The sequence below is a fragment of the Theropithecus gelada genome, chromosome 15 (assembly GCF_003255815.1).
Source record: "Theropithecus gelada isolate Dixy chromosome 15, Tgel_1.0, whole genome shotgun sequence".
Classification (NCBI taxonomy): domain Eukaryota; kingdom Metazoa; phylum Chordata; class Mammalia; order Primates; family Cercopithecidae; genus Theropithecus; species Theropithecus gelada.
Window position 1 is genome coordinate 109,095,799 of NC_037683.1, and position 24,456 is coordinate 109,120,254.

The 24,456-nt window shown below is 41.7% G+C and overlaps 1 protein-coding gene across 5 annotated transcripts in view; it reads left to right on the forward strand.

The window, feature by feature from the left end:
* ZNF782 (zinc finger protein 782) overlaps nt 1–24,456 on the forward strand; it is a 67,988-nt gene that overhangs the window by 19,253 nt on the left and 24,279 nt on the right. For 2 of the 5 annotated variants that reach the window (XM_025359810.1, XM_025359811.1), the window contains exons 1-2: nt 19,545–19,942; nt 22,005–22,063. The exons of 1 other annotated variant lie outside the window; for it this stretch is intronic. In XM_025359810.1, coding sequence (XP_025215595.1) covers nt 22,049–22,063 — 15 coding nt within the window. In that variant the 5' untranslated portion in view covers nt 19,545–19,942; nt 22,005–22,048. Of the gene's footprint in view, nt 1–19,544; nt 19,943–20,961; nt 21,158–22,004; nt 22,064–24,456 lie in introns of those variants that run through there. 2 more of the 5 variants (XM_025359809.1, XM_025359808.1) reach the window with 2 other exon arrangements.

Below are 24,456 nucleotides of genomic sequence, written 5' to 3' on the forward strand. Positions count from 1 at the left end.
TGCCCATTTTTGCTTTGGTTGCCTGTGCTTAAAAAATATTATTCAAGAAATATTTGCCCAGTCTAATATCCTGGTGAGTTTTCCCAATGTTTCATTTTAGTTTTATATTTGAGGTCTTTTATTTAAATATTTTTAAAAAAAATTTTTTAAGAACCATATGACCCAGCCATCCCATTACTGGGTATATACCCAAAGGATTATAAATCATGCTGCTATAAAGACACATGCACACATATGTTTATTGCGGCACTATTCACAATAGCAAAGACTTGGAATCAACCCAAATGTCCATCAGTGACAGACTGGATTAAGAAAATGTGGCACATATATACCTTGGAATACTATGCAGCCATAAAAAAGGATGAGTTTGTGTACTTTGTAGGGACATGGATGCAGCTGGAAACCATCATTTTCAGCAAACTATCACAAGAACAGAAAACCAAACACCGCATGTTCTCACTCATAGGTGGGAACTGAACAATGAGATCACTTGGACTCAGGAAGGGGAACATAACACACCGGGGCCTATCATGGGGAGGGGGGAGCGGGGAGGGATGGCATTGGGAGTTATATCTGATGTAAATGACGAGTTGATGGGTGCTGACGAGTTGATGGGTGCAGCACACCAACATGGCACAAGTATACATATGTAACAAACCTGCACGTTATGCACATAGAACTTAAAGTATAATAAATAAATAAATAAATTTTTAAGAAATAGAGGCAAAATCTCATTGTATTGCCCAGGCTGGTCTTGAACTTCTGGGCTCAAGCAATCCTCCTTTCTCAGCCTCCCAAAGTGCTTGGATTACAGGCGTGAGCCTCTGCACCCAGCCGAGATTTAAATATTTAATCCACTTTGATTTTATTTTTGCATAAGATGAGAAATAGAGGCCCAGTTTCATTCTTCTGCATATGGATATCCAGTTTTCCCAGCACCACTTATTGACAAGACTGTCATTTCCCCATTGTATGTTCTCAGCACCTTTGTTGAAAATGAGTTCACTGCAGATGTATGAATTGGTTTCTGGGTTTTCTATTCTGTTCCATTGGTCTATGTGTCTATTTTTAATGCCATTGCCATACTGTTCTGGTTACTATAGCTGTACAGTATAATTTGAAATAAGATAATGTGATTCCTCCAGTTTTGTTTGTTTTTTGCACATTGGCGGTCTTGGATCAGACCTGGAGGAATTGTCTGGATTAGCAGACAGAGACTCACTTCTTCCCTTCCTTTCCAGCACATGAAGTCTCTCTCTCTTTGTGCTAGGCTGCCTGGAGTTGGGAGAGGAGCAATACAAGCACCCCCGTGGGCACTGGGACAGCACTGGGTCAGACCTGAAGCCGGCACAGCACTGTGGCTGCCCAAGACCCCCACTGTAACAACAACCCAGCTGCCACCTATTTCACTCAAGGCCCCAGGGCTCTCCAATTAGCAGGTAGTGAAGCCAGCCAGGCTTCTGTCCTTCCCTTCAGTGCAGTACACTCTCCTGGTCCCTAGATGGCGTTCAAAGATGCTGCCTAGAAGCTAGGGCTGGAGTCATAAACCTTAGAAATCTACCTGGTGTTCTGTTCTATCCTGGCTGAGCTAGCACTGAATCCACCCAGCAAATCACTGCCCACTCTCCCCTCCCCTTTCCCCAGGCAGGACAGTCTTTTCCCACGTACGACGTCATCACAGTCCTGTGTGGATTACCGCCAGCTCACCACTGATGTTCACTTAATGCCTGAGGGCTCTCAGTCAGCTTGTGGCGAATACTGCCTGGCCTGGAACTCACTCTTCACGACAGTGGGCTCCCCTCTGGCCCAGGCTAAGTCCAGAGATGCCATCTAAGAGCCAAGGCCTGAATCAGGGACTCCAACAGCCCACGGGGTGCTCTTCTCCACTGTAGTTGAGCTGGTGTCTAAGCTCCAGAAAAATCCTCTTTAGTCTGCCTTTGGCTTTTCTCAAGCAGGGGAGTCTCTCCTCACAGCCACCACAGCTGGGAATGTGCCAGGTGACACCTGATGCCAGCACATCTGAGTCTCACTTGAGGCCCATGGCATGTACTACCTGATTACCTCTGCTGATTATTCAAGGCCCAAGGGCTCTTTAGTCAGATAGTGACGAATCCTGCCATTACTGAGTCCTTCCCTTCAAGGCAGCAGGTTCCCTTCTGGCCCAGAGTTTGTCTAGAGATGTTATCCCAAAGCTGGGACCTGAAATGGGGATCTCATGACTCTGACCAGTGCCCGCTTCTACTGTGAGCTAGTATCCAAGATGCAAGACAAAATCCTCTTTCCGCCTTCCTCTCCTCAAGCAGAAGGAGGAGGTCACTGTCAGACCTGCGAGCTGCACTGTCTAGGATTGGAGGAGGGGTGGGCAAGCACTCCATAGCTGCCCCAGCTGCTGTCTCTCTAGGTCACATGCCCCCAAATACACTGGCTCCAAGCGCGGCACAGCACTAGGACTTGCCTAAGAGTTGCAGTCCTTGTGGCCTAGACAGCCTTTCAGGTTTATTAAGGACCAAGAGTACTTTATCCTGCAGTAGCCAGGCTTTCCACAACTTTATCAACTTTATCAAGTTCCAACGACTGGGATAAACAACTCCCTTCTGGCTAGCACTAGTCTAAATGTTTCCTCCGTGGGTGAGCACTGGATGAGTCCTTGCTTTGCTTTCTGCTACAACAAAGCAGCACTGTGTTCAGGGCAAAGTCCCACAGCTGTTGTGCTCTCCCTCCACCAAACATGCAGACTCTCTCCTCGCCACAGGTCCTCTGCCGAGGCTATTCCTGTGACGAGCACAACTGGCAGAGATGTCTACTCAGCCATCAGGCTCCACTTCTGTGGCTACATACATTCTCAACGACAGTTTTACCTACAGGCAAATGTACAACAAACAAACAAAACCTCGTGCCACTGCCTGTCATTATCTTGATCTTCATACGAGATGTTCCTTCATATTTTCCTCAGCGGCATCCACAAAGCCATTCTCACTGTCCAGTGGGCACTCTGAGAGCCTTTGCTAAAAATGCCTCCCTGGCTCACCCTGCCTGCCAGCTCCAAGGCCCTTCCCTTTACGGCAGTCATGAGGCCAGACTGGAAGAAAGACCCCATGAAGCTCACGCTTCTGTGTCCAGTTGGTGATATCTGTGAGCAACCCCATGACTCAGCAAGATTTCCTGCACTCTCATAGGTAACTCAAGGACCTCAAAGGGCTGTCGTGGTCGTATGAGTGCCCTAGGAAGCTCTTGAGTGAGGTGAGCATTGAGTGATGTCCAGCAATGCAATGTTTCTCAGACTGCCTGTGGAGAGCTTCTAACTCATCAGCCTGATCTCTAAACACAGGCAACACTCCTGGGGGAGGGGACAGGGGCACAGGGATCTGTGGCTATTCTGTATGTCAAGGTTTCTATAAAGCAGATCTCCAGATAAAGGCAGGGGGAACACTGGCAAGAGCAAATACACAATGTATGACTCAGGGTGAAGCTATACATTTTTCACAGTCTAGAGGCCCTAGACCTGTCAGTGGCCAATTATTTCAAAGGCCAGACACGTGCTCCTTAAAGAGAGACCAGAACTTGCAGACAGCCCCTAGAAAGCCGTAAAGATATTTACTGTACTATGATGTTCTGGTAGTATACTTGGAAGATAATTGCCAAAAATCACCAGAAAAATACTTTTCAATTTATGAGCAGATTATTATAAGAGCAATTTACCAAGACCTACCAAAGAACGATGAAAAATATGAACTGTTACTCTAAAGCTGATAGAAAGATGTGGTTTTTATGTCCATTTCCATCATCTGCACAATGTAACCTTTAAAACTATTTCTTAAAGTGTTAAGTTTAGTGGAGCAAAAGAAGTATTGAAAAATGATCAGAAAGTTCACAGAAACCTTACAAACTCACGTGTCATCAGATGAAATGTTCTCAGAGAGCCTGCGGTTTTTCACACTCCCAGCAACCTCCTGGTCATCGCTCCACAGCAAGAGACATGGCTGACGAGATGATCCTCTTCCAGTTGGCTGGACAAATGTCAGTATCAGCATAACTTAAAGTCTTTCTATGTAAATCTGCAAAATAGAGCACTGGCCTTTGATTCAGCTTAGTTTGAGTGCTGTAGTAAGAACTCTCAGGAATGACAAGTTTCTTCTGGTTTTGACCAGAAAGTACCTGCCTTTTATTCTTATGTTCTCCAGAGACTTTGCTTGATCAGGCAGAGCAAGAAGCCGAATCACAATCATAGGTCAGATACTTCTGCTACCTACTCTGCCCATAGAAATGTACAGGCCAATTTTGGTCACAAGAATGACGGTACCTCTCAGCCAAGGGCATCATGAAAAGAGGCAGTGTTGTCACCCTCACGCTCATAAAGGGGAGCACACACACGGGCCCAGTGTGGATTAAAGTCATTCAGTAAATCCTCAAGTACCTACCACATGTAATGTCTCAGCCTGGCGGGTAGGCAGATGGGAACTTTACAAGTACATGAAGCTTGAATATGTTCAACCCATGTGACAGTGAGCAAATGTTGATCTTTTCACAAAAACACCCTTCTATATAGGGCACGAGCTTAAAAAACTGCTGGTCAAGAGAGCCTCCCAGTGGCTGCTGTGCAGAGCAGCACGGCAGGCGCAGGTCTCTGGGGCTGTAAAACATTCCCCATAGTCAGTTGCTGGCTTGATAAGGAACACATATATATAAAGAAAGGTCCTTCTCACAGCCCCTATTTCTCACATCTTCGTGATCACATCATAAACATTGCTCTGTCTTACATCATCTGCAACTGACACAATTCTGTTGGTTTTAAGGTGGACACAGCTGCCAGTCTCTGTACCCTGGGATCCCTCTAAACCTGCCAAGCAGTTTGTGAGACAATCTCATGAATCACTTTACATCTATCAAACATCTACCCTACAAAGAACTGGGCAAAGTGGACGGCTGAGTAAAGATTAAAGGTGAGCTGCGAGGTGTTGCTACCTCAGAGGGTGCTCTGCAGAAGCGTATATCCATGAGCTACTTGAACTGTTTAAGTCAAAACAAAAGGAAAAAAGCTTATTTTAAGCAAGTTTATTTCTTGTCTGGTGGTTATCAGATGGGAGAACATTGCCAGATCTAAGCTACCAAACTCAAATATGTTTTCAAAAACAAATGGTTATTGAACATCACATTTTACAGAGATTCTGCTCCCTTTCTCCCAAACTCTGTGCTCTCAAGTATTATTTTTTTGTTTTGCTTTGTTTCGTTGTTGTTGTTGTTGTTGTTTTGAGATGCTGTTTCACTCTTGTTGCCCAGGCTGGAGTGCAATGGCCCGATCTCAGCTCACCGCAACCTCCGCCTAGCAGGTTCAAGCGATTCTCCTGCCTCAGCCTCCTGAATAGCTGGGATTACAGGCATGTGCCACTACACCCGGCTAATTTTGTATTTTTAGTAGAGATGGGGTTTCTCCATGTTGGTCAGGCTGGTCTCAAACTCCCAACCTCAGGTGATCCGCCTGCCTTGGCCTCCCAAAGTGCTGGGATTACAGGCATGAGCCACCACATCTGGCTCAAGTATTTCAAGAATAAACCTCCCTTTCTGGGATCAATGGTACAGGAATCAGAGAGCACTGGAACAACATTAGCAAGCCCTCTGCTTCCCATCCCCTTTCCTCCTAAGCTGCTGACCTGCTGACACTCATCCATGCCATGTGCTCTTCTGAGTCAGTTTGAGACAGAATTCTTTATTCCCACTGATGCCAACTCTTCCCTCAGTGCAGTTGATCCCACCTCACTTTTGCAGAACACTGTTCCCACAATCACCCCTTTCTGAAGATTTTCTTCCTCTCTACCAGAGATTTCCCCCAAATTGTGTTTCCTTTGTTCCCATCCCACTCCCCACTACACTCTAAGTGTGTCCTCTCACTGGTGTCACAGCACCACGCCCTCATGCCAGCTCCTCAGCTTCCATCTCTCCTTCACCTCCACTGCCTGCCCTGCTGACATGACTCTCTCAAGGCTCCTCCTGCCAAGGCCTCTGGTGCCATCATGCTGACAAACTGGAGCTCTTCATACATTGCCATTTGCCTCGGTGCTGGGGCCAAATACCTGCATTTCAGTTACCCTGCTCCTATCTGTGTGCAATGCCTGTTATGTCTACCTTCATTGATTGTCGGCCTGGTCTGATCATGAGCCATAATCTGTCGCTGCTCACCTGTATTACCCTAGCTGCTTCTTTTTTTTTTTTTTGAGAGGGAGTCTCGCTCTGCTGCCCAGGCTGGAGTGCAGTGGCCAGATCTCAGCTCACTGCAAGCTCCGCCTCCCGGGTTCACGCCATTCTCCTGCCTCAGCCTCCCAAGTAGCTGGGACTACAGGCGCCCGCCATCTCGCCCGGCTAGTTTTTTTTTGTATTTTTTAGTAGAGACGGGGTTTCACCGTGTTCGCCAGGATGGTCTTGATCTCCTGACCTCGTGATCCACCCGTCTCGGCCTCCCAAAGTGCTGGGATTACAGGCTTGAGCCACCGCGCCCGGCCCCCTAGCTGCTTCTTAACCCTCTTCTCTGCCTCTCCACTATGGCCTGTAGTCCCCAAAGCAGTCAGCATAACCTCTTCATTTAAAGCATGGCACTCCCCTGCTCGAGGTCTACCATGAATTTCCCATCAAACTGAGTTTGAGTAAAACCTTAATTTCTTCCTATGGCCTGCAAGCCAAAGGGCCCTAGGAGCTATGGCACCACCTGTGGGGCCTCATCTCTGCTGTTCCCCTCATTGTTCACTCTGACCATGCTGGTCACCTTGCTGTTGGTTCCTCAGACACACATGAAATGCATTTCTGTCTTGGCAGTCATCTTTTTGCCTGTCCTGACAGCACTGTTTCCCGTCCTGGCTTCAGTCAGGTCACTGTTCAAATGTCAGCTCTCCAGAGAGGCTCTTCCTTATCATCCCACCTAAAATAGCCCCCAATCACTCTTTGTGTCCCTTTAGCCCACTATTTGATACTACTTGAAAAAATAGTTAAGTTCGTTCTTACTAGAACATAAGCTCATAAAAGCAAGAACTGTGATCCACGTGTCCTCTCCTCTACCCCGGCACTTAGAAGAGAGTCAGTATCCAGTGAGTGTCCATGAAATAAGTCACTTCTTAGCCGCATTTAGCTCTGTGACCACAGCCTCTCCTATCTTGAACTCTTTCCCCTTTTATCATCTTCTCCTGCTTTTCTTCCTCCTGCTCTCATAGCCACTCCTCTGGCAGCTGGTCCCTTCAATGACCATAGTCCTTACAGGCCCGTTTTCGGTTCACTTTATCTTTTTCTGAGATAGGGTCTCACTCTGTTGCCCAGGCTGGAGTGCAATGACATGAACACAGCTCACTGTAGCCTCCACCTCCTGGGCTCAAGTGATCTTCCTGCCTCAGCCTACAGTGTACCTGAGGCCACAGGCATGTGCCACCATGTTCAGCTAATTTCTTGATTTTTTTTTTTTTTTTTAGTAGAAATGGGGTCTCATTTTATTGCCCAGGCTGGTCTTGAACTCCTACACTCAAGTAATCCTCTCACCTTGGGCTCCCAAAGTGCTAGGTTTACAGGTATGAGACACTGTACCTAGCCTTATTTTATATTTTCTTAAGATACCGGGTCTCATCATATGGCCCAGGCTGAACTCAAACTTCTGGGCTCAAGTAATTCCTCCATCTCAGCCTCCCAGGTAGCTAGGACTAAAGGCATGTCCATGTTCACAACTCTCCCTTTTCCAATCCAGCTTTCCCTCCAGCATCATCTAGCTCTCTGCATCTGGAAGCACCACTCCTGCTTCACTCCAGCCTGTGCTTAGCGTTCCAAATGACTTGCAGCTGTTGGAAAATGGCCTGTATCTGGTCCAGTGCCCATTGAGGGCTTTGATTCTAGTGCACAGCAGGAGCCTTCTCCCCTCAACTCTAACTGGATGCTAAAGAAGTAAGTAAACCAAATCTCTTTTCACTCTTCTAACCATACATTGAAACACAAGAACATTTTATAAAGCAGTAGTGGTGGGCAATAAAGTCTTTAGAACTTTAATAGATGTGAATGTGATTCAGATTTCCTAGCTTTCTTTCTCCTTAGATCTCTGTAGCATATTCTCATGAAGTATTTATTTATTTCCAGTAGTTTGAATTAAAAACTCATCTGCCTTTTTATTGTAAAAGAAGCCAGTCTTTGGTGAGCTTTAAACTTCGTAAAACTAATGCATCATGCCTATTTGATAAACCAGTGGTTCTCCAAAGTGCTCCGTGGACCTCTGGGATCCCCAAGACCCTTTTCCAAAAGCCTAAGAGGTCAAAACTGTTCTGATAATAATATTAATTCACCCTGAGAAACCTAATAGAAAACTTTTTTAAATTGTGAAAGTAATACAAAGACATTGCCTGCTTTTTCACTGATGCTGCCATGACTGTATAAAAGCAAAAGTGTGTAAAACTGCTGGTTTCTCAGAATAAATCAAGGCAGTGGTACCAAACTACACTAGTAGTCATTCTATTCTTTTTTTTTTTTTTTGAGACGGAGTCTCTCTCTGTAGCCCAGGCTGGAGTGCAGTGGCCGGATCTCTGCTCACTGCAAGCTCCGCCTCCCGGGTTTACTCCATTCTCCTGCCTCAGCCTCCCGAGTAGCTGGGACTACAGGCGCCCGCCACCTCGCCCGGCTAGTTTTTTATGTATTTTTAGTAGAGACGGGGTTTCACCGTGTTCGCCAGGATGGTCTCGATCTCCTGACCTTGTGCTCCGCCCGTCTCGGCCTCCCAAAGTGCTGGGATTACAGGCTTGAGCCACCGCGCCCGGCCTCATTCTATTCTTTACTGTCCCTTACAGCTAAAAAAAGATAGCCTGAATTTCTTAAGAATGTCTTTGATGAAGCAGTAAAAATTAATGGTGTTACTAAATCTTAACGTTTCTTTTTAATATTCTAAACAAGTGGAAAGTTAACAAGAAGCACTTCTGCTTACTACAGTACGGTTGCATTTTAAAAAAGAATTTGTGATTTAATTGTGAACTGAATAATCACTTTTTTCATGGAACATCATTTTTATTTAAAAGTACAACTGGGCCAGCGCAGTGGCTCATGCCTGTAAAATTCCAGCACTTTGGGAGGCTAAGACAGGCAGATTGCTTGAGCTCAGGAGTTCGAGACCAGCCTAGGCAACATGATGAAACCCTGTCTCTACCAAAAATACAAAAAAAACTAGCCAGGCATGGTGCCACACGTCTGTGGTCCCAGTTACTCAGGAGGCTGAGGCAAGAGGATTGCTTGAGCCCAGGAGACAGAAGTTGCAGTGACCTGAGATCATGCCAATGCGCTCTAGCCAAGGGAGAGAGTGAGACTTGGTCTAAAAAAAAAGTACAACTATCATTCTCAAAAACAAAATGAGGCTGTCACTTCAAGGAAAGTAAGTCTTTGTTCCCAATGATAAAATTTAAGCTTTCATGAGGACTTTGAAAAACGTGTTCCTTCTACCGTAGGCATGACAGCTTCTTGATACTTAGACTTTTTAAAATAAGATTGGTGGTTATATTAACAAAAGTGAGTTTTTGACACAATAAAACATAAACCAATATTTTCCAAATAACTTATGCATACTATTATAAAAGCAAGTATGGAAGGAAAGATCCATTATCGTGCAAGAAAGATCAGTGAACATTGATGGAATACATTTATTAATATGTAAAATGCCACTCTAACAAACTAGCACTTGTAAAGTTTTTGTTTTTTTTTTTTTTTTTTTTTTGAGACGGAGTCTCGCTGTGTCTCCCAGGCTGGAGTGCAGTGGCGTGATCTCGGCTCACTGCAAGCTCCGCCTCCCGGGTTCACGCCATTCTCCCGCCTCAGCCTCCCAAGTAGCTGAGACTACAGGCGCCCGCCACCACGCCCGGCTAGTTTTTTGTATTTTTAGTAGAGACGGGGTTTCACCATGTTAGCCAGGATAGTCTCGATCTCCTGACCTCGTGATCCACCCGCCTCGGCCTCCCAAAGTGCTGGGATTACAGGCTTGAGCCACCGCGCCCGGCCCACTTGTAAAGTTTTGATTTAATATTAAAGAATACCCACAACTGTCTGACAGAATTAAAAATAACCTTTTATCAACTACATATTTGCACGAGGCCACATCATCTTATTGTTTCTTTGAAACAAATTGCCAAGAAAGAGAATCCAGCTGTCTTCTATTAAGCTCAACATTAGAGATTTTCAATAATATAAATACATGACACACTTTTTACTCAACTTTTAAAGAAAAGTATTTTTTCCTAAAAAAATTATGTTAGCAATATCATTCTCAAGGAATATTTTCTGTTGTCACAATCTGGGTTATGGGTTACTGCTGACATCTAGTTGGTAAAGGCCATCAGTGCTGTTAAACTTTCTGCAATGCAAAGGACAGTCCTCACAACAAAGCATTATCTAGCTCATAATATCAATAGTTGTAAGCTTGTGAAATCTAAACCAAAAATAGATTTTGAAAAAAGTCAATTTTATATTTCTCACACAATAAATATCAATATAATCAATATAAACACATACTCGTTGGGTTTCCCAATAATTTAAGAATTAAAAGAGTCTTAAGGACCACAGAAAACACAAATAATTTGCTTCAATATTTTAGTAGGCACAATACAGTTGATGATGTCTATAGCTGTGACTTAACACTGAGCTTGATATCATGCAAAGTAATTAGCTGGAATAACAAGACAGGTTTTTTAAAAGGTCACCTGTATCTGATGTAATAGTGTATTGCTATGGTGACACTGTGGAAAGAAAAAGTATTCATAACAATAGATGTTATCATTTGTTAGGCCTGAAGACATTTTTTTAAGTGGCGAGTTTTTTAGAACTCTCCTAGTGGCCCTGAAATTAAAATCTTCTAGTTCAGAACAGTATCATGAGGGCACTTTCCTGTTTTAGTTTTTTGGCTTTAGCAAAAATATGAGAACCAAAATGCTAGGCAATATGCTGCTAGAAGACGTGTTTTTGTTGATGATTATAATATACAAACAGTAACATAGTTGCCTGTTATATGTTCTTCTACCTACAAAACCTTTCATGCCATGCAATTTATTTTGTTTATTTATTTGTTTTTTGAGACAGAATCACTGGAGTACAGTGGCACAATCCAACTCACCGCAACCTCTGTCTCCCAGGTTCAAGCAATTCTCATGCCTTGGCCTCCCAAGTAGCTGGGACTGCAGACTTGCACCATCACACCCAGTTAATTTTTGTATTTTTAGTAGAGACAAGGTTTCGCCATGACAGCCAGGTTGGTCTCAAACTCCTGGCCTCAAGTGATCGAACTGCCTCAGTCTCCCAAAGTGCTGGGATTATAGGCATGAGCCACCATGCCCACTCATGTAATTTATATCTATGTGTACATATGCTTAAATTTAAGCCATACAGTAATGTTTTCTAAGATGTTAGGCCCTGTATTTTAGTTTAGTTCACTATCTCCTAAACACCCATTGTTTTATTATTTCCCTAAAAATACATAATAAAAGTAACTTATAACAAATAAAAGTATTTGAAATCACTTTTGCATAATAATTAGTAAATGTATTTGTAGGAGTTCGGTCAGGGTGGTGGGAGAAATTATAAGAGAAAATTATAGGAAAAATGCAAACCTTCTTGGAAGGCCAGAAGTTTTGGCAAAAGCTTTAGGAAAGGGTTATGGCTGAAGGCAGCCTGATCCTCTTACCTTGAGTTAACAGTAAAAAGCAAATAACAAGGGAATGTAGAGGAGTTTATCTAAATAGCTTGTTTTCTCATGTTGTCCTAAGACTGACCTTTGATTATTTGCATGTAGGACTGCTGTCTCCTGGAGGGTGACCATGCTAATTATCCACAAGTGTGTTGACTCAAAGCCTTTGTCATTAAATCTGTGCTGAATAAATGTCAGTAGCGCCAGCTTGTCAGGGCCATGGCTGCTGACTCTTTACAGCACCCTCCTCAGTGTCTGTGAGTGGCCTGGTCTCCTAGCCCGCTCGTTCACTGGATACCTGTGTCTGAGTGCATTCCTTCATCCATCATTCAGCCAGGGTCTGCGGGTTGGAACCGGCATGTATTAGTAAACATAAGTACACATGAGATCAACGATAGGTACAGCGATCCTACAATAAGCAGTGCTAACAAAGCAGTATAACACTACACAGTGTAATATTAATGGCAGGTACTTTCAATTAGTTGAAGTGAAATATTTCTGAACAGATACAACTCTTCAGATATGTTACTGTATCCCTAAGTTATCCACAGATGCTTTGTATCAGAAAACAAGAGGTTCTCTTACATAAGTTATGTGCTTCCATTTGCCCTCAGCATCTAGAATGAGGCTCAAAATAATTGAGGGAAGGCAAATCTGAATTTCAATAGTAGGTCTATACAATATTAGCACTTTTTTAAAAGCCTGTAACATTTAAGATGGATATGTCTATAGTACTTCAAGTAGTTTTCATCTCTGAAATAACTTTAGAAACACAGAATTTGATACATGGTGAAAAGGACCCATGACCTTACATGACATTTAATCCACACTCATTTTACAGATAATGGTAACAACCCTTAAAACTGACTTGCCCAAGGTCCCACCAAATAGGAGCAGTTTGTCATCCTAAACTCAAATTAGGCGGTGGCTCTCAAACTTTGCTGCACATTAAAATCACCTGAGGAGCTTTAGTCACTGCCTCACTTTCAACAGGAGACATTTTGATTTCATTAGCATTGGGTATGACCTTGGGCACAGGGTTAGTGTTAAAAGCTTCCCAGGTGATTTCAATGTACAGCAAAGTTTGGGAATGATTGAGTTGGGATTAAAATCAGAATCTTCTGGGACACTTTCCTCCATATAAAGATGCCTCACTGGGTGGATTGCCGGAGCTCAGGAGTTCAAGACCAGCCTGGGCAATACAGTGAAACCCCATCGCTAGTTAGCCTGGCAAGGCAGTGTGCACCTGTAGTCCCAGCTACTCAGGACACTGAGGCAGGAGAATTGCTAGAACCCAGGAGGCGGAGGTTGCAGTGAGCCAAGATCGCGCCACTGCACTCCAGCCTGGACGACAGAGTGAGACTCCGTCTCTAAAAATAAAAATAAAAATTAATAATAATAATAATAATAATAATAATAATAATAATAAAGATGCCTCACATCCATCCCTCTTTTCCTAAAAGGCTTCTCAGTGCCTAGAGATAGAGGGAAGGTGGAGGTGGAAACATACATGGGTTTGCAGACATATATTTGGAAAAAACCTGGCATAACCGATCCCAGTGAGTTCCACCTGTCCCACTGACAACAATGCACTACTAACCCGTGATAAACATTTTTCTGAATCTTTTCTTGAAGGCATTTTGCCCTATTAATTTGCTTGATAAACCTTCATTTCATCAATAGTCAATATACCAAATGATCACTTCTCAAATTTGCTGATGGCAAATTAAAACTTACTTTACTTCCAAAAGTGGACTTCTAAAAATTAGAATAATGAAGATAAAAGCATGAAATTTATTTGTTTGAGCAAGATTAATCCTTAAAACTACTTTTGAATTATATACTAACATATCAAAATATTTTGAATTCAAAAGAAGCCAGGGACTCTAGCCAAAGTAGAGTGATTTTTTTTTCCGCAAGAATTTATAGACCTGGCTGAAGACAGACATTTAGTGATCACTCAATAGGTCCCAAAGCCCTGCACTTGAGACAGAGTTTGAGTCCACTTTTTGCTGAAACACAGTTTTATCGCAACTATCGTTAAAAGTGAGAGAGGAAAGTGACATTATGAGTGTAAACTTGTCATTTTTTAATTAAAGTAAAAGTTACTGACAATCGAATTAGCTAAAACCGAGTGCATTAGGAACAAAATTGTTTATAAGCTAGTTATGTTCATAGAATGAAAAGTAAAATTAAAGACATTAATATTCTAAATTACCACTTTCCAAACTGTGTTATAAAATCAACATTCACAATCCAAGGAGATGATAATGAGATAATGATATAGTCTGGACAACCCCAATGGAGCTGGTGTTATTGTTGGTTGTTGTTCCTTTTAAAATAAACTTCATCTTAGGGTGCTCTAAAAGTGCACCTTTGATTGTGGCCCATGAGGTGCTCATGCGCAATAAGAGAAATTCAAATGCAGGTACACAATGGTGCCACCTAAGAGAAAAAGCTGTTCCTTCTTCAAAGATTAGTATCCAAAGTAGTACACATTGATTTAGGCCTGTAATTCATTTAAAAACTAATTTTTCACAAAAAAAAATTCCACAGAGGGAACCTAGCCTTCTCATTGTGTTCAACATTGTCTAAGGCAAATGGTATCAAATAAATAGCTACACTTTTTCTGGGATGGCTTATTTGCTAACCGATTTTTCCTTCTACCATGACATCTAAGATTAAAAGAGAAATTGATACTTAATATTTAGAATCTAGATATCAATATATAGTTGATTCCAATTTTTTAAACTGATGGCTGAAAAGGACAACCAAATGGCTGAAATCATTTTAGAATAAGGGGTCTGTCCCTTGACATTATAGTTGAACTCACGATTTTACTGTCATTGTTTAAGATGAGGCTGGCTGGCTGTGCTGTCATCAAGGAATATTGTGGAGCATGAACTATATTTTTCAAAAAATGCTCAGTAGATACCTGAAGGGAAAGGGAAGTATAAGTTAAACTTATCAACATGTATTTTTTTTCTTCGTTAAAATGTCAGATGACAAAGCACTAACATATTTCTTACACTCCGTGAACTGCCTGAGTGTGGTATCATGTACACTCTACAGAAAACCCATTGGAGGCTCTTAACTTCCACAGATGATGTTTGAGAAAGGGTTATTATAAAATGCTACCCTTAATGTGGTACCTATCATCAAACCTAGCAAGGATTTTATGAATTCCCTTTATAAATAATGAGAAAAGTTTAAAATTAGATTTCATTGTTTCTTAAGTAATACAAATCAGCTGAGAATTTCTATTTCTATTGATTTACTGCAATAAAATGTAATATTGTAAAATAACATTGGTACAAGAGCATTTTATTGCAATGAATATAAGACTAGTGCATTTACTAAGTTACCAATTCCAAGTGTATCATTTCAGGAGATATAGTGATAAAACAAGTGTTTTAGATTCAGAGACACTGTGTGCCAGGGCTGCTAGATCACCAAAAAGGGAGGAAGCCATCAGTTTCTCTAGTCCAGTTTTCTTACGTGGAGGATAAAAAGAGTATCACTTTAGTATTCTCTCACACACCCTAAAAACAGATGACAAAGACAACTTAAAAAATGTAACTTTCACTTCATGTTTACATAAGACTGCCATGACATACTCAAGTGAGACTCTCAGAGAATACTTTCCATTCATTTCAAACGTTGATTAATTTCATTCTATGAATCATTTGACCTGCACCTAGGCATTTTCCTGCTACACTCCTGCTGTCTGCCTAGAATACTTCTTTTCTCTTTCCTTGTTTCAGCAAGCTTGACTCCGTCTACCCTCTTGAATCTCTTTGCCAGGAGCCACACCAAAAAATGGTTTTTGTACACTATTTGGTCAAATTCACCACCTGTTACATGATACCAATTCTTGCAGAGTATTCCCCTCTTAAGAAAGTATGCCTCTCCACGGAAGGGAGGACCCTTACTCTTCCTACCTCCAGCTGCTGAGCATAGAATTTTGGATAAATCAAAAAGTTCAACAAGTGTTTGACAAATTAATTCAGTTATAATTTGGAAGATAAGTCTTACTACATTTAATTACAGCAAAAACACTACTAACAGTTTACTGTTTACAGGTATTATTTAAGGTAGTCACAAAATAGGAACAAATACTCTAACTTCATTCAGTCAGTGTAGATAACAGAGTATGAAATTTTCCAATCTTTAACAAGAAATGGAAGGAGTTACTTAGCAGTCTTAAGGTTTAATAACGAAAACTAGAAAATAATCATACCTACTAATCTAGTAAGTCAAAACCAATGCCTTACTATCAAAGGTCCAGTACCTGTTGGACACCAATGCCCACCCACTGACTTCTTCCACTGTACCTGCTGCCTCTCATTTTAACCCATTAAAAATACTAAAGTTGTTTTCCTTGTAGAGGTCTTTCACCTCCTTGGTTAGGTGTATTCCTAAGTGTTGTGTTTTATTTATTTATTTTTTTGGCAGCTATTGCAAAAGGGCTTAAGTTCTTGGTTTGATTCTCAGCTTGATCGCTGTTGCTGTATAGCTAAGCTATTGATTTGTGTACATTAATTTTGTATCCTGAAACTTTGCTGAATTCATTTATCAGTTCTAGGAGCTTTTTGGACGAGTCTATAGTGTTTTCTAGGTATACGATCATATCATCAGCAAACAGCAACAGTTTGTCTTCTTCTTTACTGATCTGGATGTCCTTTTTTGTTGTTTTTTGTTTTTTCTTGTTGTTGTTGTCGTTGTTGTTTGTTTGTTTTTTGAGACAGAGTCTTGCTCTGTCACCCAGGCTGGAATGCGGTGGCGCGATCTTGGCTCCCTGCAACCTCCACCTCCCAGGTTCACGCCATTCTCCTGCCTCAGCCTCCCAAGTAGCTGGGACTACAGGCGCCCACCACCATGCCCGGCTAATTTTTTGAATTTTTGGTAGAGACAGGTTTTCACCGTGTTAGCCAAGATGGTCTCGATCTCCTGACCTCGTGATCGTCCCGCCTTGGCTTCCCAAAATGCTGGGATTACAGGCGTGAGCCACCGCGCTCGGCCTGGATGTCCTTTATTTCTTTCTCTTATCTTACTGCTCTGGCTAGGACTTCCAGTACTATGTTGCATAGAAGTGGTGAGAGTGGGCATCCTTGTCTTATCCCAGTACTCAGGGGGAATGCTTTCAACTTTTCCCCAATTCAGTATTATGTTGGCTGTGGGTCTGTCATAGATGGCTTTTATTACATTGAGGTATGTCCCTTGTATGCAGATTTTGCTGAGGGTTCTAATCATAAAAGGATGTCAGATTTTGTCAAATGCTTTTCCTGTGTCTATTGAGACGATCACGTGATTTTTGTTTTTAATTCAGTTTATGTGGTGTATCACATTTATTGACTTGCATATGTTAAAACATCCCTGCAACCCTGGTATGAAACTCACTTGAACATGATGGATTGTCTTTTTGATATGCTGCTGGAAACCACAAAACATTCCTGAAAGGAATCATAGATGACACAAATAAATGGAAACACCCCATGCTCATGGATGCATAGAATCAATATTGTGAAAATGACCTACTGCCAAAAGCAATCTAAAGATTCAGCGCAATTCCCATCAAAATACCATCATCATTCTTCACAGAACTAGAAAAAACAATTCTAAACTTCATATGGAACCAAATAATAGCCCACATAGCCAAAGCAAGACTAAGTAAAAAGAACAAATCTAGAGGTATTGCATTATCTGATTTCAAACTATACTATAAGGCCACAGTCACCAAAACAGTATGATACTGGTATAAAAATAGGCACATAGGCCAATGGAACAGAATGGAGAACTGAGAAATAAACCCAAATACTTACAACCAACTGATCTTCAACAAAGCGAAGAAAAACATAAAGTGGAGAAAGGACACCCTTTTCAACAAATGGTGCTGGGATAATTGGCTAGCCACACGTAGGAGAATGAAACTGGATCCTTGTCTCTCACCTTATGCAAAAATTGACTCAAGATAGATTAAGGACTTAATTCTAAGACCTGAAACTATAAAAATTCTAGAAGATAACATCGGAAAAACCCTTCTAGACATTGGCTTAGGCAAGGATTTCATGACCAAGAATCCAAAAGCAAATGCAATAAAAACAAAAAATAAATAGCTGGAACTTAAACTAAATAGCTTTTGTACAGCAAATGGAACAGTCAACAGAGTAAACAGACAACCCACAGAGAGTAGGAGAAAATCTTCACAATCTATATATCTGACAAAGGACTAATATCCAGAATCTACTATGAACTCAAGCAAATCAGTTCCATCAAAGAAAAAAACAAACAATCCCATCAAAAAGTGGGCTAAGGATATGAACAGACAATTCTCAAAAAAGATACACAAATGGCCAAGAAACATGAAAAAATGCTCAACATCACTAATGACCAGGGAAACGCAAATCAAAACCACCTTACTCCTACAAGAATGGCCATAATCAAGAAAAAAAAATAGTAGATGTTGGTATGGCTGCAGTGAACAGGGAAAACTTCTACACTGCTGGTAGGAATGTAAACTACTACAACCACAGTGGAAAACAGTGTGGAGATTCTTTAAAGAACTAAAAGTAGAACTACCATTTGATCCAGCAATCCCACTACTGGGTATCTACCCAGAGGAAAAGAAGTCATTATATAAAAAAAGATACTTGCACATGCATGTTTATAGCAGCACATTTTGCAACTGCAAAAACGTGGAACCAACCCAAATACCCATCAGTCAACAAGTGCATAAAGAAACTGTGGTATATATATGATGGTATACTACTTAGCCATAAAAAGGAATGAATTAATGGCATTTGCAGCCACCTGGATGAGACTAGAGACTATTATCCTAAGTGAAGTAACTAAGGAGTGGAAAACCAAACATCATGTTCTCACTTGTAAGTGGAAGCTAAGTTATGAGGATGCAGAGGCATAAGAATAACACAATGGACTTTGGGGACTTGGGGGGAATGGTGGGGGGGGCGCAAGGGATAAAAGACTACAAATAGGGTGCAGTGTATACAGCTCAGATGATGGGTGCACCAAAATCTCACAAATCCCCACTAAAGAACTTACTCATGTGACCAAACACCATCTGTTCCCCAATAACCAATGGAGATTTTTTTTTAAAAATCAGCAAAAAGCAAGAAAACTCATTATGAGCATGGAAACCTAAGATAATTAACATTAAATTTAAATATATTGAAACAATAAGAGAATTCGGCAAGAAGCAATGTTAGGGGATAAAAACCAAAAGCTTTTCTCTAACACCTGCAGCAATGGGCTTGACCCGCCTTAGAACCCTCACGCCTGGGGGCGCCAGGACAGGGTCCGGTGGGCTGTGAAGAGACAAGGTGGAGGTTCCAGGTTGAAAATGTATAAAATTGTAAAGTAAATTAAAAGTTATATCATTTCAATGCTAAATACTTCGGTAGTGATTCCTTTTTTTAAAAAATCAATTTTTCTGCAAAATTCTTAATCTTTTTTCACAGTTCACAAAAGTAATGGTACTTTTTTTCAATATTTGCAATTCCCAATCCGTATTCAGCTTCCCAATTGTCTCCGAAAGTCTTATGCAAAAAAAAAATGCTGGTTCAACCGGGAACCAACGGAGAGCTACTCTTTATATTTGTCAGTAACGTTCAAGTTTTAACCTTTAACTTCTCCCTGTTCTTAGAGAGCCTGAGAGGAGACTCTTCATAAAAACTCCACCCCGCCAGTTCTGAATCGCCGAAACGTGAGGAGTCACGTCGAAAGCGGACGCAAGAGCTTATGGGAAATGTAGTCCTGAACGAGTCTGGTTCGCCGCGCAGCACTCTGGGATGGGGCTACTGGGCTCCTTCTGCGCCTGTGCAGCCGAAGCCCCGCCGCCTCATTTGAGTTCTCGGGACTCCGGGGTAGCGGTTTGGGGAGCTCTGGGGTCGGCTCGCAAAGTAGAGGGGGCGGAGCTGGGGCGGCAGGGCCGCGTTTGTGCCGGGAGTGGGAGAGGAAGCGGGAAGTTCGTGGAATCCCCGCACCCAGTGTCAGTGGATGCGACCGGGTGGGCCCTCGGCCTTCCCGGCCGGTAGAGAGGGACCCCGGCTACTGGCTCCTGGGGTGGCTGGGGCTGAGCGCGGGTCGGGAGCAGGTGCTGGGTGCGGGCCGCGGTGTGCGGGACGGGAGCCTGTTGCGAGCGGCGGCGGGAGGGGAAAGCGCTTTTGTAACGCGGGCGACAACGTGCCCGAAATCCCCGGACGGTGGGTCTGCATCGAGACCCCGAGCTCTGGAGCTGGAAAAACCCGGGTAAGTTCAGCTCTGTCAACTGCAAGCCTAGGCGAATGCAGGGACCTGGATGAGAGTCAGGTTTCTCATCTGAAAGTGAGGGTATTAATAATGACTGCTTCATGGCGTTGTTTTAAAACTTTATGTCACCACCTGTAAAGCGAACAGCCGACTGTAGACTGCTAAGCCATGAGCGACTGCTGCTGTTATATTTAGAAGACACTTTGTTCTGTTCATTGGGTGCCTTATGTAAACCTCACAACCACATCTGCATTAAATATAACAACTGAGGCTCAGGTCACAAGCTAGCAGTGAGGGAGCTGGGGTTCAAGGGCACTTGTGATTTATTTCCCGTTTCAGACGCTAATATCACACCTGCCTATAACCAGCATTGCAGCCTTCACAGCACTTAGCAGAATGGCATGTCCCCAAATAGGGAGTGGATGTAGATGGAATCTTACCATGTGTCAAATGTCGTCTGGATTTCTGGTGTGTCTTCAGATCTCTTGGGTCAGACAGGTTCTTGGCCCCTTCTGCGTCGTCAGGGTGTCTCTCGTTTAAGTCTGATATGATGAATTCTAAGAGTCAGATTTTTGGCACTAACATGGTTTCTCAGGTCAGGTCGCAGGCTCCTTGAACGGAGCAGCCCTTGCGACTTGGGAAGCAGGGGCCTCTGTGAACAGTTTTACCTGGAAGAGAACCCCTCTCAGACGTAGACCTCCCTCCCGAGCTTCAGAGCAGAGGCAGAAGAGGCCACAGAGGAGCAGATCCTGGATGTGTATGGTCAGAAGCAGTTCTTGATCCTACTTCCCAGATAGAGCCAGACTTGTTGGTGAAGCCTCCAGAAGCCACCACAGAATGGGTGACAGTGGGTGGTTTGGGCCAGCTTTGAGAAGAGCAGAATGAGCTGGGTGGGGGCCAGGGACAGGCTGCTCAGGAAAGGCCACATCATTGCAGAAGTCTGGGGGTAGGGGTAACCAAAGAGTCTGTCCCCAGATCCCAAAGTAGCCGCCAGTCCCTTTGTTCTCCACTCTTTACAGATGCCATACTGCTGTTAACACATGTGACACTGGAGAATCCCAGCATGATGATACATGAAGGGTTTTCTGTGGTTATCTACTTCTGATTCTTTTGAAAGCTTTAAAGACATTGGGCATGAAAGGTTCAGTGCGTTTCCAGGGACCCCTCGTTTGTGGCAGGGCCAGGAGGAAAACAGTTCCGTTCATTCTTTCACAGGTGAGTCACCAAAAACATCTTATCCAAAGGGCCTTTTGAGAAATACATCCCAGTTAAAACATCTACAACTCTTTGCCTTAAAGTATCTCATCTCTTTTACAAGACTTTCTGTGGATTGTCTATACCAAGGGTAAACAGTATTACTAAGAAAAATAATTAAATGATGCACACTGAATATTTTTCTGTTAATTTAGTGTTTCAGAGACAGAGTCTTATCCTGTTGTCCAGGCAGGAGTGCAGTGGCACAAACACGGCTGACTGCAGCCTCTACCTCCTGGGCTCAAGTGATCCTCCTGCCTTAGCCTCCCAAGCAGCAGGGACCACAGGCACATGCTACCACACCTGGCTAATTTTTTAAGTTTTTATTTTCTGTAGAGACAGGGTCATACCATGTTGCCCAGGTTGGTCTTGAACTCCTGAGCTCAAGCCATCCTCCCTCTTTGGCCTCCTGAAGTGCTGGGGTTACAGGCATGAACTATGGTGCCTGCTAAGTTAATTTTAGTGAAAGAATAGTGTCTTATCCTGTGGTGTACTTTAGTTCAACTAATCCTCTATTGTCTTTATTTTTTTGTGTGAGTTAAAAGCACATGTGCATTATTGTTAAATCAACTGGGCAAAGTTTATGTTCACTCAATAAAAAATAGCAGTTTAAGCCCCAAAACTATTTCAGAGTTGTCGTAGAGACAGTACCACCTCTACGTGGTGCTTCTCATGCTTTTTCAAGGCCTGAAGGGCCCTGTTACCTTAGGAAGGCTGCTCCCCAACTGGGTTGCTGAGATTTGGGGAGGTGAATCTAGGAGCTGTGAGGTAGGCCAGACCGTGTGACCTCCTCTTTCTGTCCCCCCAGCTGAGGCTTCACAGTTCTCTACACTCTCCCAAGAGCCACAGAAAATGAACACATTTCAGGTAAGCTCTTTATTCATTCCCCACTTTGTATTGTAATGTATTTATGAGGTCCTTGCATTAAATGGAAAAGGAGAAATAGATCGAGTAAATCTTGAGGGAAAATATATACCGTTTTACCATGAACTCTTTTGTTTGCTGTCAGCTTTTGGTAAATAATCTTTGTCAGGGTTAGTAGGTTCCCTCCAGTTACCAGTTTGCCAAGATCTCGTGTTAGTTATAAATGCACATTGAATTATATTAAATACTTTTTGTATATCTATTAGAATAAATCTATAGCTGTGTCCTTTAATGAATCTATAAATATTGTGAATAATATAATGGATTTTCTAAAAGTAACTTGAATTCCTGTATAGACCCTAGTTGCTAATGAGTGTAGTAACTTGCTTCTTACATGTTTTCCTAGCACTTTTTGGTAATAATGTAGGATTTTTTTTTCTGTGTTCACAAATTGGATTAAACTGTATTTTCCTGTTTCCCTGTTCAGTTAGGGTACCATGGTTGTCTCATGAAAGGAAATGGGGCACTTTTTCTTGTTTCTTCTTTTCTAATAATTTAGAAAAATGAGAAAATTGTGTTATATGTAGATTTTGTGAAACTCACCTATGAATTTGGACCTTGTGAAGACTCTGTGTGAAGATTTTGATTATTGAATAAATTTATTAATCAATTCATTACTCAACTTCTTATAAGCTTATACTGGATTTATACTTTCTCAATATAATTTTTGTCATTACATTTTCATAGAAAATTGTAATCATTTATATTTGTGTTTTATTTGCTTATTTTTTTTTAGATTTTTAGTTTATTGTTGGTTGACCATTATCAAACAAGATTTGTCTTTGTCAGTATGCCTTCACTTATAAATGTACAGAGACAAGGTATAAACCTAAAGGAAAATGAAATGAGATACTAAGATATTTTATTTTAAAAACCACCTTGCATACACAAATTATAAAAATTTATTATAATTTTCACACCACCTTGTCATCCTCGTGCTAATACACTTTGACACTGAAGATGCAACCTGCCTTCTTACTTAGCACTGTACTTAGATATATTTATTAAGATGAGAAAGTTTTCATAATGTATGTTTACTAAAACTGGAAAAATTTTCAATTTTAACATAAAATGTATTTGAAATTTTCAACTAAGATTCTGAACATTTTACTTTTACATTTTGTTTTATGTATTTTACTATCCCAGAGTATAAAAGAAGTCAAGACAGGCCTTAACTAAAATGAAAGAGCAAGACTAAAATAATCATAATGAATGCTGTCTTTTCTTTATACTTAAAAACATTTCTTTAAAATGTTTTATTTCAATAGCTTTTGGGGTACAAGTGGTTTCTTGTTACATGGATTCATCTAGTTACATGGATGAATTTTATAGTGGTGAATTCTGAGATTTTAGTGCACCCATGGCCTGACAAGTGGTGTATGTTGTGCCTTATAGGTAGTTTTTTATCCCTAGCACCTTTCCCTAGCCTCCCACCCTCCCGCTTCTTGGTCTCTAAAGTCCATTATGTCACTCTGTATGCCTCTGCATACTCATAACTTAACTCCCAATTATAAGTGAGAACATATGGTTTGGTTTTCTACTCCTGTGTTACTTAGAATTGCAGCTCCACCCAAGTTGCTGCAAAAGACATTACTTCATTCCTTTTTATGGCTAAGTAGTATTCCATAGTGTATAGGTACCACATTTTCTTTATCCACTCAGTTGATGGGCACTTAGGTTGGTTCCACATCTTTGCAATTGTGAATTGTGCTGCCACAAACGTGTGCTGGTTTCTTTTTCATTGATGGTGACTTCTTTTCCTTTGGATAGATACCCAGTAGTGGGATTGCTAAATGGAATGGTAGATCTACTCTTAGTTCCTTAAGGAATCTCCATATTTTTTACGTAGAGGTTGTCCTAATTTACATTCCTACCACCATTGTATAAGCATTCCCGTTTCTTCACATCCATGCAAATGTCCATTGTGTTTTGACTTTTTAATAAGGGCCATTCTTGCAGGAGTAAAGTGGTACCTCATTGTGGTTTTAATTTGCGTTTCCCTGATGATTAGCGATGTTGAGCATTTTTTTCATATGTTTATTGGAAATTTGTATATCTTCTTTTGAGAAATGACAGTTCATGGCCTTTGCCCATTTTTTCTTGGGATTATTTTTTTTCCTGCTGGTTTATTTGAGTTCCTTGTAAATTCTGGATACTTTGTCAGATGTCTAGTTTGTAAATACTTTCTCCCATTCTGTGGGTTGGCTGTTTACTCTGGTAATTATTTCTTTTGCTGTGTAGAAGCTTTTTAGTTTAATTAGGTCCAGTTAATTTATTTTTGTTTTTGTTTTATTTGTTTTTGGGGTATTAGTCATGAGTTCTTTGCCTAGGCTGAT